Source organism: Sinohyriopsis cumingii, unplaced genomic scaffold (assembly GCF_028554795.1).
Source record: "Sinohyriopsis cumingii isolate HCF-2022 unplaced genomic scaffold, ASM2855479v2 utg000646l, whole genome shotgun sequence".
In the NCBI taxonomy this organism is placed as follows: domain Eukaryota; kingdom Metazoa; phylum Mollusca; class Bivalvia; order Unionida; family Unionidae; genus Sinohyriopsis; species Sinohyriopsis cumingii.
This window is the reverse complement of record NW_028315921.1, coordinates 1,789,424-1,808,971: the sequence shown is the minus strand read 5'-3', so window position 1 is coordinate 1,808,971 and position 19,548 is coordinate 1,789,424. Positions and strand designations below refer to the sequence as shown.

At 33.4% G+C, this 19,548-nt stretch overlaps 2 protein-coding genes across 2 annotated transcripts; both read right to left on the bottom strand.

Annotated features, from left to right (window-relative positions):
* Positions 1-5,098: 5,098 nt before the first annotated feature.
* LOC149773545 (caveolin-1-like) lies at positions 5,099-7,004 on the bottom strand. The gene is made up of 2 exons (XM_089946386.1): positions 6,907-7,004; positions 5,099-5,431 (listed from the first exon to the last, which is right to left on the bottom strand). The coding sequence occupies exons 1-2, from the start codon at positions 6,961-6,963 to the stop codon at positions 5,108-5,110; spliced, it is 381 nt and encodes a 126-aa protein (XP_089802512.1). The 5' UTR covers positions 6,964-7,004; the 3' UTR covers positions 5,099-5,107.
* Positions 7,005-9,270: 2,266 nt separating this feature from the next.
* Positions 9,271-11,205, bottom strand: LOC149773544 (caveolin-1-like). The gene is made up of 2 exons (XM_089946379.1): positions 11,079-11,205; positions 9,271-9,992 (listed from the first exon to the last, which is right to left on the bottom strand). The coding sequence occupies exons 1-2, from the start codon at positions 11,142-11,144 to the stop codon at positions 9,669-9,671; spliced, it is 390 nt and encodes a 129-aa protein (XP_089802505.1). The 5' UTR covers positions 11,145-11,205; the 3' UTR covers positions 9,271-9,668.
* Between the last annotated feature and the right edge of the window lie 8,343 nt (positions 11,206-19,548).

The window sequence follows — 19,548 nt, the reverse complement described above, 5'->3', positions numbered from 1 at the left end:
AACGATGCCAAGGATGTAAATTATCAAATGCTGGGCCTTTGATCTAGTATGTACTAGGTGGTTTGCTGTCAACGGATGATCAAACGCACGCACGACAGAATTATGTGTACACAGAAACATGAATGATTTAAAAACCGTGGGTAACCGGGGACATAGCTAATAATGAAGATGAACATTTTTCGCTGAAAGCGGATGTTCCGGCTGAAGTCCTCTGCTCGATTATCGAGACGCAACTAAATTTATTATAAACTGGCTGTATCAATGACTTCCCTTGACAACTGGAATACCCTTTGTCTTTTCAGTAAAGTCGAGAAAAAAACTTGTATGCATTCTGCACTGTTGCTACTAAGTACGCTCCTCTGCTATATGGCGACTTACTATCCACTTCTGGAGATCATTCCTACTCCGACCATCTTAGAGGTCACGTTTGCATGTTAAGAGTTTTTCATGACTTACTATATCAATATAATATGTCTATAGGTCTTCACGTTCTGAATTTTCTGAAGAAGAAAAATATTTCATGTATTCCGCAATCCCATAATGCCTAAACAGAGGTGGCTGGTTTGAAGTTTGACCATGGATGTAATTCGCTATTTAGAACCATATTCGGAGGTACGTTTTTTCACATGACTCAAGATAAAGGTGGAAAGAGACAAAACCATAATTAGAATTTTATCGTCCTTTTCTGTCGCAGTATCTGATACACACCGCCTGAGCGAAATCACCAAACCCATTAAATTTATATGTATTTCCTACAACTTGACGGAAATGATCGAGCCATCCTCTGATTGCTCCACTGAATGTTTGCCCGCGAGATAAAATGTAACATTCAGTATTATCAAGCCTTCCCTTAATGTGTTTCTAATTAAAATTAGGTTTAACATATGTGTTTTCTGTGACTAGAGATTACACGTTTTGTTGTGTAAATGTACCCGCTATGGTAATCGAAGTACATCTATGCTTGCACGTGCGACAATCGCAAATTGTGCTTTACGTTAAACATTAAAATTTAACAGGTGTCTTTAAACTTCAAACTTGTCTGCTTGTGCAGTAACGAGATAATCAATGTGTTTTGCAAGGCTTTGGAAGATGTACGTGGTAGCTGTGATATATTTATGTCACAAGAGTATGTTAACGTTAAATAATTTGTGATAACTTATGTTATATGTGTATTTTTATGCAGCATATGTGAACCTCGCACGTCCTTTGCTAATTGCATGTGTATTTGTTGTATATATGATTTATTGTGGTGCTTAAATGTTAACTAGCTGATGGCTAATTATGTGACCCTTAATAAATAGATAGTTAAATACGTATAAATTATAGTAGATAAATTCTTTTTTGCTTTTTCTTTTATTCTCTTTTTCCCCTAAATTATATAATGAAAGAAAGAGTGGATAATTTCTTTTGCTGAATCATGAGCCAAATGAATGTTCTTCTACAACTATAATATTCATTGAAAACGGTTGTCATCGTTAATAGACAGACCATTTCAGTATGGATATCGTAAGCCAGTTTAAAAGTTTTGTCGAATTCATGGCCTCTTATCGTGTACACTTTTAACAGTCCAGTGTCAAAGAAGAAGCAAACATATAAACAACATTTTCATTATATTGTTTCTGTTGCTTTTTGGGGATGCATTTGCACGCATAATTTAATGCATGGTTTTAGGAACCTTATTTCCAACAAAATATATGCTGTTCTGTTTCCAGTATACCAGAAACCGTAAGGCATAGTGTATGTCTGTATGTATGTATGTATGTATGCAGGCAGGTAGGTAGGTAGGTAGGTAGGTATGTGTGTATGTATGTATGTATGTATGTAGGTATGCATGTGTGTGTGTGTGTCTGTGTGTGTATGTAAATAAGCGTGTGTTACGGATATTTTTAAAATTAATATTTGATTCAACTTAATTGTTTGTAAGTTTTCAAATCTTTTTATTTTAAATTTCATTACATGTCAACGTAATGTAATTTTGTTTCCTAGAAACTTTAAATTTTTCAGAAAATTCAATTTGACCTGACTCTTTTCATTAACGCATAATAATATAAATACTGTTTCTATTTTTGACTAAATTTCTTATCATGATTCAGAAATTACTGAGACAAGTAAACAACTTGCTATTTTTATTTTATTCTCGGAGAAAAATGACTGGAAAGTTGATCGGTATAATTTGTAGAAGAGCAAAATGTAATCGTAGAGAATGCTTTCCCTCAACTATGACCAAGTCTTGCGACAATTTTAGAGAGGAAGGCGATTTACGTTCCTTTCCAATTTTAGTTACGGCCGCCATATTAAATGGCAGATCGACATAATTTTGTAATTGCCTTTATGACAGAATTTATCTTGAAATTATGTTCAATTCTGTTGAGTGCTTTTCAGAAGAGATCGTTTAATAATTGCGCTAGTTTTAGTGACGGCTGACATATTTCGTTAAAAACAGTTTCAAAGATATCTTTGTGATTTTGCTCTATATTGGACGATGCATTAACACCAATTGTAAAACCTTAAAAGGCCTGCATTCCAGAATACTGATTGCAATCACAGATCGAAGTCGACTTGGTACTTTTTAGAAGTTGTTTAAAATATATGGATGACCTGATTAAATATTGAGGCTATTACAAAATAGTTAAATTTGTTTTTACACATTTTCGAAGTTTGTATATTTGTATCTGAAAAATCTTTTCAGTACTATTTAGATAAAAACCATTTGAGATTGACAAATTACATTTATCAGATAATTTGTATTTATTTGTCTTTATTGTATTTACACCAAGTTTTATATTTCGCATATTTACATGTATATAAGCATATATCTTTGACTATATTTGTATCCTTTGCTTTAGTAGTATTGTCATAGCTTATATTGTCTAGAGGAATCTAATTTGCCTACCTCCGACCTTCTTGTTCCTGTCTTCAACAATATCATATTGTCATTTTGTCATTTTTGGTCTTTAGTTTTTTGCTTAGTATACTGAATTATTTTGTTCTCCGTGCAAAAATGTAAACATTTATGTTTCTTCGTGTCACTCAGTGTGTGTGTGTGTTATTTATATCTTGTGTTTTTTGTAATTCCTGGACCATTGTTTATCTGGTTTTTGTGGTTTTTGTTCATGGCTGTAATGTGCACGGAGTGTCTTTGGTTGGTTTAGCCTGCGTGGTTTGTGTCTGTTCGTAGAATGGTATTGCATGGGATCCATGGATGGATGCTTACTTATGTGTTGACAATTATTAATAGTAATTTTGATCGTTCGGATGGCGCATTTGGCTTGGTTTCTCATTGGCTGATGGGGTTCGACGTTTTTAAATGAATTTACTAACTCATTAACTTCCTATTGAATGTGCTAGGTCACAAGAATAGGCAAGTTTGAAAACCTGTTGGTTTTGCCTCTTTCTGTTACTTTGTGACCAAAGAGTCATAACAGTGCATATCTTTTTCATTCAACAGAAATTCAGTAAGATAAGCACTTTTTATTCCTCTTGACGTTTTCTCATCGTCGATTACAAAGTCTATGATATCTACCTGTTTGATTTTCTTCTACCAGAAATTGATTTATGTCAAGACCAATGAATGCCTATATGGTCTTTAGCAAAGACATTGTGTGTCACATGCGTTGACTGACGTATTGTTGACATTCTTAAGTGTGTGTGTGTGTGTGTGTGTGTGTGTGTGTGAGGCAAATAATTAACCACAATATAGTTTTGCATGTCCATTCTCAGCTTTTATGAGACTCAGAATAATTGTCAGAAAAACAATCAAGGTGTCCATTAAATCTCAGTAAAAATATAACATACTGCAGAGTTGTACAAAAATGCAATTTTTGATATAAAAGTGTCATATAATATAAAATAACTGTAATACTATTTAATCTCTGACACCCTAATTCACATAAAGCAATGGTTAAATTGAGAGACTCACTGCATGGTTTTATATTTCAGAATTGGAACATGAATTCATGTGTGTTCTCGAACTTGTTTCCTTGCTACCTTGCTAGGTATAGGAGATTGTTTCCGTACATTGTGCTTCTGTGTGATAACTTATAAATATAAACAGTCAGCCGTGCTACATTCATTCAATCATAGACAATACAAGATAAATGGCATTCGAAATATTCCCGCAAATTCATAAATTATATAGCACTATCATATTTCTCAAGACGTTTCAGCTTTTTAAAGCAAGAACGAGATTGCGTAAAACTAAACTAGGTAAAGTATCCCACACTTTTTTTTATCATAACACGTGTCCGTAGCAAGAGAGAGAGAGAGAGAGAGAGAGAGAGAGAGAGTATGGAAAATATGGAAAGCTAATTAGTTATCGATATTGTCAAAAATTTGAAAAGTGAAGAAAGAAAAGAGTATTATCATTTCCTGAGTCTTTAAGCATATGTAACCAGGAAAATGCCACGATAACTTCAATATGCAATCGTTCAGAAACCAATCCAGACTAAGTTTTGTAACGGTGTTCGGTTTTGATGAAGACTGTATTATAGAGACTTTTACTCGCGTTACAATGTTGTCCAATTTTTTCCGGGTATGCATGCTGCAAAACTGACAGAATACAAAATAATCCTTTTTGCGCTTTGATCACCATCTGCAGAAATATGTACATGTATAACACATGAAGAGGGTTATTCACTCTTTAATTAAGAAAACTAAATAGAACAAAACATTTAGAAAGATAATACGGTTTTGCTTGAAAACACGATTGGAATGATTAGGCTATAGTGTTTGCTTTTTAAATGGATGCGATGTCCTACTTGTCTTCTCTTACTCTTACAATCGGTAATCAAGATAATGTCTTTGCATCACCTTTAGATGACATTAGATGATAATAAGTGGAGAACAATTTGATATTCTAGAGTATCTCCGTTCAGACAATTTAAAACTTAATCGGAGAAAGTCGTTACTTGTATACTATAAATATTGGTGTTGTGCTTCATCTTACACAGTTACGTATAAGTATTTCTTAACAGTATGTCTGTATCTATTCTTATAAATGTAAACTGCACTACTTCTTAAATATTGGTGTTGTGTTTCATCTTACACAGTTACGTATAAGTATTTCTTAACAGTATGTCTGTATCTATTCTTATAAATGTAAACTGCACTACTTCTTAAAGGCCATAAAGACTTTCCCAAAGGCTTCAAAGCAAGGTTCCAGGCAGCAACCGATCAGCATTTTGAAATACTTCTTCATCTGTCCGCACTCAATTTCTAGAAGTCGCAGGGCTGGTGTGCAAATCCAGACATGGTGGAAAGCCACTATAGCGAACTCACATCCCCATTCAGCTGCGATACAGATTCCACAAAGAAGAGTGCTGAGTTTGTAACAGATATTTAGCCAAAAGTTGAAGCAATTGTAGGACACTTTCCAGACACAGTCCATGCTTCTGGCACCGTCAGGCTCAGCCAACACATCTTCAAATTGGATCTATTGAAGAAATCAATAATAATCCGTTAAAAGGTTAACATTAAATTCATACATATAATAACTTTTAAAAAGAATAACGTGACCATTATCAAGTACAGTAAATTTCATATTCAATGGAATGTTCTAAATTTCTTTTGCAGTAAAATTCTTCTCAAATGATCTAGAGAACAGCCACGCAGTTGGTAAATCGACGTTTCTAACAAAATTGTTATACTCAGCCAACATTCATATAAAATTTCCTATTCAATGTCCATGACTAACAAATACTTGTAATAGTTATATGTCCATGCAAAGTCAACCAATGAAGACTGTCAGCATACATTCCATCCTACATCCAAGACATATAGTCTAGATTCTTCTCTTTTCTACATGTTCTCCCATTTTCTTCTTTCAATATCACCTTTGTAATATTTATTTACGAATTATTTAATACGTATGCCACTGATCTTAAATGCTTTATATTAAAAATATTTTTAGTTTGTGGAAAGGCGATAACGAATTGTTAAATATTTTCATTCAGTCCCAATTGCAATGATGCTATGCTGTAAAACACAAAACACCAAACGAATATAATATTACAAATGTTTTAAAGAAATTAAAGGAACACTCACAAGCACATATATGCTGTTTTTTTTTAATTTGTTTCTTATTTCGTGTACATAAAGTCGTGAACTGTATGTTCATGAATTTTCTCATCTGTCTGAGTCACTTTCTAAAAGTCAGCGGCTTGACATGCAGAACCAGATATGGTCCAAAGCTACTAGTGACGTCATATCCGTCTCTTGCTTTTATACATAATGCAAATATGTCACTTTTTGTTTGGGAAATGTAACACGTTTACCATTATTTTTACTTTTTAATTTCGCGTACTTCCCAAAATCTTCACCAATGATAATATGCTGACAAAATATGCGTTTATATTATTGGAAAAGTATTTTTTTTTTTTTAAATTCTAAATATTAACATTTTGATTTTCATCTTGCCATTACAAAATAACAATCTAAAATGTTTCTCATATTTTAAGTGATCACATTTAGAAAATCACACAATATATAAAAGAAGTTAAAATTATTTTATTTCTCTCACTGCTGTAGTGCAATAATATTTTTTTAATTTTTTATTATTTAGTTACTGGACAAGATCTTTTATCCCAAGAATGGAAAGTAAGGACTAAAATCAATTTAAGTACTATGTGCAAAACATAACAAATATATAGCATAAAATCAGTCGATGTATCCAGGCATTTGCCGTGATTTACTTTCGATTCTTTTCTATTTCATTTGATACAAGGATAATTTTGACAATTTAAAACGTAAATGATATCTTCAATATTTAAAAAATTACTAGTTGTTGAATAGAAAAATTATGATCTTTGGATGAACTGATAAAAAAATAAGTACGAAAACAAACTTAGAAGAAAAATACACGTTATCTACTTTGTTACAGTCATTTCCTCTCTGAAGTTACTTGCTCACCTTAATAAAGTCGTTTATACTGTTTGGATCTCTGTTGATAAGATCTACGTCTCTCATTTCTTGAAATGTGTAAGAATATCCAAGTAAAACAATCTTTCTCGAAGTTTCACCCAGTGACTGAAACATCTGCAAATAATCCCATTTTTATATGGTGTATAAAGTGTCAATTGAAAAGCTTTATTGCACCTAAATAGATTGTTCTGTGATTAAAGCACGATTAAACACGTACTACCATTTTCCGAAATGGAATTACCCCCAAGATTACTGTCGTAAACATTGATGTATCGCAAATTATATACAATACTTTCGATGGAGTAACAAGACCTACTGTAAATATAGGCTAAAAAAGAATTACCAGGGTATATGAACAGATACAGTGAATGAAAATACACATGTTTGTAAAGAAGAAACCCCGGTAACGTCATGTTAAGTTTCAAATACGATAGCAATTCTAAATTACTTCGATCTAAATGTGTATATATTTGTTCTTACTTTACCTTTTCGTAAAGGAATTATAGGGATTCGATTTTGTTTTCTTGTAATATGTGCTACAAACTGGAACAATTTCTATTTCACAATGATCAAAAAATATTTTATAGAATGATAATAACTAAAGCATGCAAAAGAAATGCTCTGCGTTGGAAGTTGTTCTTAGTTTCTTTTTCTGTTTTGTCTTCTCTTTGTCGCTTTTCATTTGCTTTATGTGTTTCGCTTGCACATTTGTGCGATAATCTAAATGAATGAAGAAAGTACCGATTTACCAACACACGCATCTATAATTGATGTAGGCAAGAGTGGTTAATCAATCCTTTACAAGATGGGTGATGTTTATTTGACGTTTTCCAGCTAAATTAAATACACATAACAACTAATGTATATTACTGACCTTCATCCGCAGACAGATTAGGGTCTATCTTGTTTGTTCTACTGACTACTCCTGACAGACTGCATAGATGCACATTTGCCGGTAGATCTAGGTCTGTGCAGTTTATAGCTGGACTCGACTTTGAAGTGAGTTGATAAGGTTTGTGTTTAAATTATAACGTTTTCTTTCATCAAGCAGAATGTGTATATATATATATATATATATATATATATATATATATATATATATATATATATATATATATATATATATATATATATATATATATATATATATATATATATATATATATATATTATTATTATTATTATTATTATTAGTGACTAATCCCATATATGCATTGTTTCATAATCTTCTTTTATTACTGAATTTCTAAATGTCTTGGAGGGAAATATAACTGTTTTCTTCAATGGTATATTGATCAAAGAAGATAATAGCTGTATCAAAATCAAAATTTAGAATGGTGAGTTTGTAAAACAATAATTGTCATTCATCATCATATGGTATCCGCTCAAAATTGAAATGTTAGTCATTTTCTAACGGATGCCGACAAAGAAAACAACAGGGATCAGATACCAAAGCCGAAACAGATTATAATTAAGAGTACTTTTAATAAAATAAAAGCTCTACGGTCGCCTAAATGATGTGTTCAATGTACAGATCATAGTAAAATCACGGAAACAGCATCTAGTTTTATCATTTATACAGTTTATGTTTTCTTTAGCCTGCTAAATTACTAGAACAGAATATTTTTGCAATGGAAATGACCGCCGCCATAATCAAAGTATCAGGTAATCCTTGGACAGTAAGATATATGTAAAGTGTATATGTTATACAGTGGGATTTTTTAAAATAAAAAGTGATATATTTAATAATATATTTGTGATGTATATAAAAACTCAAATGTGCTAATCCGCGTAGGGGCTTTTGCCTAGGACAGCACTATATGGGTGGGTTTTATTGATCTAGATTGCATAAGAAAATGGCCTAACGTCAGTGTCCTTGACTACTATAGCCATGGTAATGTAAACAAATATAAACTGACTGGTGTTGATGTAGTGGTCAAATGCCGGTCAGTACATAATCACGCCTAGTAAAGTTCGTAATTTCTCGATACAGCTGTTTCAATACTTACCTACCTAACTAGCTATATACAAACATGTATACATATTTCTTTGCTTACATATTCAGACAATGATATTCTGTCAGATAGATAGATAGACAGATAATCGGTAGGGAGAAATGTACAAGGTACAGCATCATATTTTGCATCACAATTATAGCTCTAAAACTTGGCCTTAATGTACTTTTTGTTTAGAAAGCTCTCTCTCTTTCTCTCTCTGGATTGTGCTAACTCACTATCTCAGCTTTTACAACGTCTTCCATGCGAGGCCAACATTCCTGAAAAACTGGAAATCTACATTCGCACTTTATCATTATCGAAGGATCAAGGAAAAATGAGAAGAAAATACTTCCAATCAAATTTTGATATTATTTTATTTACAAAAAGAGATTTTAGCAACAACAAAAACAATATTCATAATAAATAATTAGATTATCACATATTTTCAAATTGCATTTATACCTAAAGTGGTCCGACATTCACAGTAATGTCTGCAAAACCATAGTTGTTCCTTAACTCAGTCCATTTTTCTATCAAATCACTGGTAAGCTATCTGCAATATATATGCAAGCTTGCCGAAAAGTACCATCCGTACTAGGTTAATATCATTCAGAATCAATGATTCCACTTGATTAATCCAATTTTAAAACCACCAACAAATTGTAAGATAATTATAGAATTAAAAAATAATAAATATACGGATAGTGTGGTTCAGATTGTTGATTCTTCTGGCAGACAGGCGAAATATGTTTATCACTTCTTGAAGGCGCTGAAGAGAAGACCACAAGCTTCGCAGCACGGTTCCACGCAACACCTGACACACGTTCCATACGTCTTCTTTGCGCAGCCGCAGTTGATATCAAGTGCCTTGAAAAAGGGCGTGAAGCACCAGATGTGGACGAAGGAGATGTAGGCGAACTCACAGCCCCATTCGGCGGCAATACAGATTCCACAGAGGAGAGTCTGAATCTTGTAGCAGAGATTCTTCCAAAGGTTGAAGCAAGTGAAGGACAATTTCCATACACAGTCAATACTGTGCGTGCTTTCAGGCTCGGCTAGGACATCCTCAAAAAGACACTGTAAAATAAAAATAGGAAATTATTATATTTGTTTCTGTAATATCGTGCAAACCTGTAAGTTTTGTCAGAACTTAAAGATAAACCTTGAGTACAGATATAAACAAAAGTTCGTAAGGTTTCGAAACAATTTTTAACTCCATCTGTTCATGTGCATTTTGATTATATACTTCAAAGCTACTATAATCCCCGTTACAAAAAAGATACTGAGTTTAATGTCAAGGAAAGAATATCTTATGCGGGTGTTAGTGTTTCGTTTGTTTTAATGTAAATACATAAAAAATGAAGAAATCAGAAAATCGAAAATTTCTTGTTAAGAAAATTCTTTAATATTTTCTCATTTAACGTTAAAAATGAAGTTCAGATGTACAATACAAAAACTACAAATTAAGCTCTCAGTTTTGTCCGAGTTCGATTTCGTTCTATTGTCATTTGTAGGTATCATTTTCAAAAATAAAATCCAGTGATGGTTTTGTATTTTGACAACGTAAAGTATGGAAAGGTGTCATATTTATTTCAACAATATGGAAATTAAAGCTTTCAAAATTGACAAACATAGTTGGCCGAGTGCCTGTCAGGCCATATGATTGTTATAATAGAAACTATGTCAATATGTGACATTTGAATTCGATTAAAACATTCATAACGTTTAAATTCTTGAATGTGTTTATCTATAAACTGGCGAAAAAACTATTGCATGTGATATCATTGTGATAGCCCAAAATTCAATATGGCCTAATTATACAACCTATAAAATACTTTACTTGATTTATGTAAATCAAACCAACTGAAAATATATATGGAAGAGCATCAAGGAGTTGCAATAGTGCCACTTTGATAGGAACAATACATTTTAGTACGAAATATTCTCTTTTTATATTTTACTTAAAAAAAAAAAAATTATGATACTTTACCCTTTTTAAAAGTATTAACTAACAGCTTTAATCCTTTCAAGTCTGGATCAATCATAATATTTATTTACAGTAAACTTGTCTTTACAAGCTGAAAATGTCATGATTGGCCATAATTAATTTGGAAACGTATCTTTTTAGCAGGTATTTTAATATTTGTGGTGTAAAATTCTTACCGATAAGTGATCGTTGATATTGTTGGGATCTCTGTTGACAAGATCAACTTCGGATCTGTCTGCCATTTTCAAAAACTGATTACTGGTTACAGGATGGTATGTTATATCCTTATTCGACAACAGTGGATGAAAGCGGCAAACTCTGTCATTTTTATACCTTTATTTTATTTATTTCCTGTCGTCATGAGAACACCCTTAAGACTGAACAACTAATTAGGCAACGTCTCTTTCTATAATGTATATATGAGTTTGTAAATATGTTTGCGTTAGGGGCATCTCATAGAATGAAAGTATGAAACAAGGGCGAAGACTTCAAAACATTTATCGGATATTTTGTTCTCATTGCTGTCTTTAGTGTACAATTTTTTCCTGCTATCATTGTGACGTGACCAAACTCCGATACAAGGTGTTTTGATCTATATTTATTTAATTCATATTTTTTTTTACTTTTATCATGTAAGTGAAGTTTCATAATTTAATTTTACCAATAGTATGTTTTTAAAAAGTTTCCCACGAAGTACCTCCTTTTTCAGTCGCTATTGACACTCTCATAATCAGTTTATTTGTTCTATCAAAACACGGAGTAAGTGATTTGCAAACGATGTTATATTTGCAATCTGAGAGGAAGGCCCTTGCTCTGTTAACACAAAAATTGTGTAGACAAGTTCTTAGCTCCGGCCACTATTGCTTGACAACGATACACTAGGGAATGGTTCTGATTATGCTAAGCCAATCCAACTGATCTCTCCATGTGAATGTGAAATTTTTAAAAAATGTAATAAATCCCTACCATCCAAACAATTAATATATCCAAAATGTGATAAAGTGTTGACCTCAAAATCTTACCGTAAATCACTGAAATCGTGAACTGATTGAAAAAGCTTTTAAAAGTTTATCGAATATTTAAATTTGTCACCATATTGTCATTTTTTTCTTTGATATATTTACATCTTTGACAGACTAAAAATGATGCATTAAATTAATGTGTGGGTTAACGTGCTGGCTTCCCTCGCTGGAATACCGGTTTGAATTTTCTAGACAGTTCTGTTGTGTCCTTAAGCGAGAGACTTAACTCTCGTTGGCCAATAAACACTAGTTAAAACCCCGAGGCAAAACACCTTGATGGGAGCATTATCCTCCAAAGCAAAAATGTTTTTCATCGCGGCTCTGCTGCTTACCAAACACGCCTAGGTAAGGTGAAAACGATTTCAATCTTCTGCAAATACATCCATAAAGCAAATCCAGAAGATGATGTTTAAACTAACAAGCAATAATTAAATGCATAAACAGATAAAAATAGTCAATTTCATATATATATATATATATATATATATATATATATATATATATATATATATATATATATATATATATATATATATATATATATATATATATATATATATAAAAGTGGTGTTATCAAAGACAATTTAAATGCTTTAAACAGAATTTATTTGATATATTTATGTAAAAATATCTTAATTTTATGGTATTTTTTATAAGAACTTTATACAGTCATTTTCATCCTGTTTTGAATTCAAAATTATGCATCTTTACAGAAAGAATATTCTTTTCAGTCTTTCAAGCCATTGCTGCAAACTAAAATAGGAAAAAGTGATGCCGAAATTGAGCAGCATATAATCTGATGGGAAGCCGGTCATCTTTGTGAATACATGGCAATAAATATCATTCTATGTCTTTTTTCACAACATGAACAGTTATCTTCTACTATTGTTACTTCATTTTTATTCTTAACGTGGTTCATTTTTGTTGTTGTTAATGCTACCAATCATACGATTATGATGACGGCCGGAAAGAAGAATGATTATACCTTTTATTATTAAAATTAACGAATAAATGTTCTCGTTTTCGCTACAATATAAATATCCTCAGCATTACTAATGAAATGATTAATATTACATAATCGCTATATTTAAAAAGGAAGAAAAGAAAAGCAAAATGGTAAAAACCGTCTTGACAGTTTTGATCAATCAGATCCAAAAATACTTCAAGTGAAGAGGGCTTTCTTGTTTCGTTTATGAAACTATCCAAACACTCCCAGTTGAATATTTGTTTAAATTTTTGTTGTTTATTCTTAATGCGACTAATAATCGCACGGTTGAAAATGGGTATCATTTCTGTCAGAGATTCCACGTAATTGAAGCACTAAAACAGTCTATTTGTGCAAGAAATTACGCTAGAGGCAAATATTTGTTAACATGGAACTGGTCTACTTTCTGGACTTGATCTAAGTCGGAAATCCTCGGCCTTTTCCAGTAAGTCGAGAAAGAAACATCGGACGAAATTCATCGTCATTGAGATCTATATTCGGAACTACTTTCAATCATATGGAACAATATGGCGACGGACAGAGAAAAAGTCACAATCGGAACAATCTCGACGTTTGCTGTTGTAACATGAAGTGCATTACGCTGGAGGCAAATCACCATACACATCAAAATTGATGTGCATTGCTACATTTAAGTCCGAGGTTATTCACGACTAGAAGGAAACGGCTGAGTGATTTTCCAGTATAACTTATCTATTGCCTCTACTTTACCCAAAGACACACCACGATAGCAAAACTGGACTGATGGTAGTATTTTTACCCGCATCATTTCGGTTGCGAATCTGGCAAGCTAACCTTTATAGAAGAGGGTGAAACAACATTTAATTCCTTCTTTATTTATAAAAAAATAAAGAAGAAACGCGGTTAAAGGTAGATATATAACTAATACATTGAGGTGTTTCCAAATCAGACATTTTTGTTGTACACGGCCACAAAAATGGATGTTGAAAAAAGGAAGATTGTATGTCAAGAAGCATTGAAAGTCTACATATCTGCCTCAGTGTTGTTACAACTGGCAAGTTTCTAAAGCTTCAAGGTTGTCATAATACAGGTTTATTGTACGAATCTTTGTTCATAAACATACCGTTACCAGGCGCGTAAATTCTGGTCATGAAATCTTGGAGTGATTTTTCTCATATCAAGGTTGATTGCAATACTAACCAATCATTAAAATAATTGGTTTGAAATGCATTATATTTTCTTGTCAAAATTTTCATATGCAGCTGCGTAAGCGCCTGCCGTTTAATGGCAAGTTTCAGTGCGCTGCTAACATTTTTTTGTATGTCTATTAGGTCCTTCGTGCACTAATTCACATTGCATTATGATAATTTTTGTCTTTCTCCATAAACTTTAAAATATAAACTCTGCAAGAATTAAAACATAATTTATAACAATTTAAAAATAAATGTGAAAGCACTAAAAGTAACATTATCCGATATGCCGAAGAAATATGCATGCGATAGTTTCATTATCCTATAGTACAGTTCCTCGGCTTGTGAATTGACGTGAAATGCTTGGCAGACTGAATCGTGATGGACGATCTCTCCTTATGTACCGAGATTGAAAATCGCATCTTTTATTAAAAATGAAAATTACATAAATGCCTGACTATGAAAGACTTCCAATTAGAGACCATAAAGTAATTAACCACACCTAACTGGTAATATGATCAATTGGCTAGCTTTTTATATTATTTGATGACCAATGGACAGTTGCCGTCCGCAGGCCATATTGTAATTACTACTCACTGGAATAATAGTCGATACCGTTTAATTCGAGGTAATGTTGATACAGATAGAGGCGCTTGGTAATATCACGAAGACATGTACGATTTGTATATTGGGACATATCTGGTGTGTCAAAATCAAAGTTACCAAGAACTCTGGCATAAACGGAGATTAACTGAAAACCTCAAGTAGAAGCATTTATTTAAGATCGGTTTTAAATCATATTGACAGTCTAGGGAACTTTAAGCATATGGTGCAATCTTTATCAAAACGGAGGAGTAGCGTTGAAGATATAAAGATTTGAAATGGGTTATGTTATAAGGTGGGACCTGGATTGGTTAGATTACTTCAATAATAAAACTATAAGTACACCCTGAGGTAGTTGTTTAGATTGGTCAGAGGGCCCGCCAGTGTGTGCTGTGCGATATTTGTGGGTTTGGGTGGGGTGGGTTGGTGTGTAGGCGTCGAAGAAAAGTCTCCTTCAATTTGACTTGCATAAATTAAGGTCTTTTTTTTTTTATTTGTTCGGCCATGAACAACAATATCGTGGTAAACATTTTCTTTTCAGTTCCCAATAAAACGGACAAACGAGCAAAATGGGATATTTTTTTTCACTGGCCCCTATATTGCACCTATTTCTTTGGTCACTTGTTCTGTGGTACTCCCTTGTAACGACCAGTTTTATGTACAGATTTAATCTAGCAGCGACCCAGTTTTATGTACAGATTGAATCTAGTTGGTGAAATGTTAAAACAAGCTTAATTTATGAGATCCAAGTATTTTTCAAATGACAAATACCGTATGTACTAGCCCATAAGACGAGCCCAACTGCAAAAACTGCACAAGCCCATATCTGCCGTCACATAACGTGTCTCAAGATCTGGGTCTATGCAGCTCGTTAGGAGTAATCAGTTGAACAAACAACATGGACTCTGATCTCCCGATGTAGACCAAGACCTTTGCTGCTCGCAGCGATTTCATGCGTTATTCGTTATTTAAAAAAATATTCTCGTTTGATGACGTCATAGAAGATATCCTTAGCTTATATTGATCAAAACCTCCGTATTGTATTTAACTGACTGGAATCACGATCGGCTGATACATACGTAGAAGAACCTAGATCATCTAACAGAGATTTTACTTGAAATGCCAATTTATTTTTCATTACAGTTTCCTTTACCAGCATCGCTTAATTATGTATCTTGGCAGGAAGAAGGATACGGTATGAAGAGAAGGAAGTATTAATGACATGGACCAACTTCTTCCTTGCATTGGCATCGCTTTAATGAAAAGTGTAATAATAGCTGAAAATTCCTTATCTTGTTTAATCTTAAAGAGAAGGAATTTTTTTGAAAGATATATTTATACATGGCGAATTTATATCAATTTTGGTATCGATTTTTTAAAAGTAAATAAAACGCAAAGGCAAAACATTAAGAAAGAAGATGTTTTTTTTTTTTTTTTTTTGCGGGGGGGGGGGAATGGATGGAAGATAGAGGTCAAGTTTACAAAGAAGCAAACCACAAGCATTCACCAAGTCTGATTTTAATTGTCTCACATACGGGTCTTTATGGATGATACATTCTTAGGTATACGAAGGTTGACACCAGACTGGAAACCGGTACCTTCACTCAGCGCACAAAATGTCAGTAGGAAAAAAGCTGTAGAGATAGATAGATAGATAGATAGATAGATAGATAGATAGATAGATAGATAGATAGATAGATAGATAGATAGATAGATATATGTTACAGACAGAGATACGTGTATGAATATAGATCGAGGCTGCATATTAATATCGGAAGACAGGTAGACAGAGAAATATAGGTAGCTAGATTTATTGTTTGTATATTTTAAGATAGAAATTGAAACAGGTTAACTTTTGCATGGCCTAAAACAACAACAACAACCTTCAATCAATATGACGAAAATGATAATCAAATTTTAATGTATTTGTTTAATTCTGGAAGAGATCATGTTTTAATATCTCAAGAAAACTGCATGGCGTTTGAATTATAGATATCTCTCCAGTAACAATGTGATTAGATTCTCTCTGTACTCACACAATGATGTGATTAGATTCTCTCTGTACTCACATAACAATGTGATAAGATTCTCTCTGTACTCACATAACGATGTGATTAAATTCTCTCTGTATTCACATAATGATGTGATAAGATTATCTCTGTACTCACATAACGATGTGATAAGATTATCTCTGTACTCACATAACGATGTGATAAGATTTTCTCTGTACTCACATAACGGATATCGCTCCATGTACTTTTTATGTACAAGCACGTCGTTAAGATCTGTGTTCAATCATGCTACAGTCTAGGATAATTTATGTATATGGTGAAATCTTTATCAAAACGGAGGAGAAACGTTGAAGATAGAATGATTTGCAATTGGCTATGTTATATGGTGGAACCTATATTGGTGAGACACATATTTCTTGTTAGATGGATTGAATAACAAAACTACGTGAATTAAAAGTAAACATCTACCCTGAAGTGTTTGTTTAGTTTGGTCAGAGGGCCACTGCAGTGTGTGCTATACGATACTGGACTCGTAAACACGTGCAAGAAAGTTCCCTTTAGTTGTTGTTGTTGTTGTTGTTGTAGGGTTTAACGCCATTTTTCAGCACAAGATAGGCTATACATGGCGGCCAGTATAATTGGTGGAGGAAGAACCCTGGAAAACTCCGGTAAGAACCACCGACCCACGATAAGCTACTGGCAGGCTTTCTCACGTACCAACGTTAGCCGAGGCTGAGACTCGAACTCACGCAGACAGAGGTGAGATGGCAGTGATCCGTAACGGTGAGCGCTTTAGACCACTCGGCCACTCGGGGCCCCAAAGTTCCCTTTAGATGCGTCCACTGACGAAAAACGTAAACAATACTTGTCGACAAAGCCTTTTTCATACATCAAGATTTCGCGATATTTTTTTTTGTTCAGCCATGAACAACAATATCACGAAAACATTTTCCTCTCATTCCTGTATGAAATGAACAAACAAGCAAAATAGGACATTCATTTTCGACAGCTCTTACATTGCACCAAAGACACGGTCGTTTGTTCCTAGGTAGTCCTTTTGTAACGACTCATTATTACGTTCAGGTTATGCGATACAGATCTAAATCTAGCTAGTGTAATTTTAAAACAAGCTTCACTTGTCAAATCCAAGCACTTTTCAAACGATAAATATTATGCAACGATGAATACTCTTTTTTGCTTGATGACGTCACAGAGGATATCCATGTTTGTTTATGCTGATGAAAAATTGTATTTGATTTCACTGACTGGGATCACGACATCAAATTAAGTGATCCATACGTAGATGATCCTAATGCATCTAACAGAAACGTTACTTGAAATGCCCAATTTTCCCCATTATTTGTTACATTTGCCACCATCAATTATGTGAATAACTTGGCAGAAGGATGAATGCGGTATCAAGAAAGGGAAGTACTGGTGACATGGATCAACGTCTTCCTTGCATTATTAGTATCGCCTTCATGAAAACCATGATAATAAGGCACAAAGGTCTTTATTTTATTTTATCTCAGAAAAAGGCAGTTTATGATAAATATATATGGCGAACTTATAACAACCATAATATCGATTATTTTCAAGTAAATAAAATGTAAATGCCAAACTTTATGAAATATGTGTGGCGAGGTGGGCGGATAAACAGAGAATAGAGGTAAAGTTAACCAAGAACTAAACGACAGGTATTCAACAAGGCTGATTTAAATCGAGTAAATGGCGGGTTTTGAAGATGATACATTCAATGGTTGACGACAGTTGACACCCTAACGGAAAACCTCAACCCTCCTTCAGCGCACAGTAGGAGAAACGTACTGCAAATGAGCGATGAGTATTTATGTAACACCTTATGTTTACTGTTCTATCTTCCAATCCATATATATATATATATATATGGGGGGGGGGGTGAAAGTGGAGATAGGATAAGAACATGGCCATGTGGGTTGTGACGCTTCTGCATGAGAGCTGAGAGTTAGGCAATAGTTATCGTTTCTTGCGACATGGGCTCATTTCTTTCTTTGAACGAATAATACCTCTCTAACATGTTGGATGATATTGGTGTCATTATATATTCATTTCTTTCAATTAATAGAGATTTTCATCACATAATATTTGATTCAGGGATAAGCACTGTTCTTATATGCTTGATATATCGTTTTTAATTTAGATAGAGAGAGAGAGACAGACAGACAGACAAACAGACAGACAGACAGAAAGATAGATAGATAGATAGATAGATAGATAGATAGATAGATAGATAGATAGATAGATAGATAGATAGATAGATATAGATAGATAGATGGATCGATGGATGGGTGGGTGAGTGGATGGATGGATGTATGGATGGATAGTCATGTAGATAACTAGCAGCAACTAGTTTTCAACGTTAAGGGTTTTGAAGGAATACCCACTTACACTGTAATTTGCAGGAATATCATAAATCGCGTTGATGATAATTCCTCCGATTTGTTCTAAAATATGCTGCACACTATACATCTCCTAAGCACCTGAGTCAGATTAGTACATTACTAATGGGTCTTTTAAACAATTATGCAATTAATTGTTTTTCGTCTTGTCTTTTACTTTCATTGATATCCATCAATTCTTTCCTGACTTATATAGTACAATTCTTTCGAATTTGGCTTGTTATTCACTGGAGGTTATTTAGAAATGCACTTGCCCTCCAGAGGTACAATGAAAAATTTACTAATGCACTGGTAGATACATTTTGTTAGTATTCCATATTATCTTACAATGACCCGTATATTCAAAAATTTTAGTAAAAGAAAACGGTATAAAGCTAAAAATCGAAACAGTTAGGCATTATGTATCATTTAGTAAAT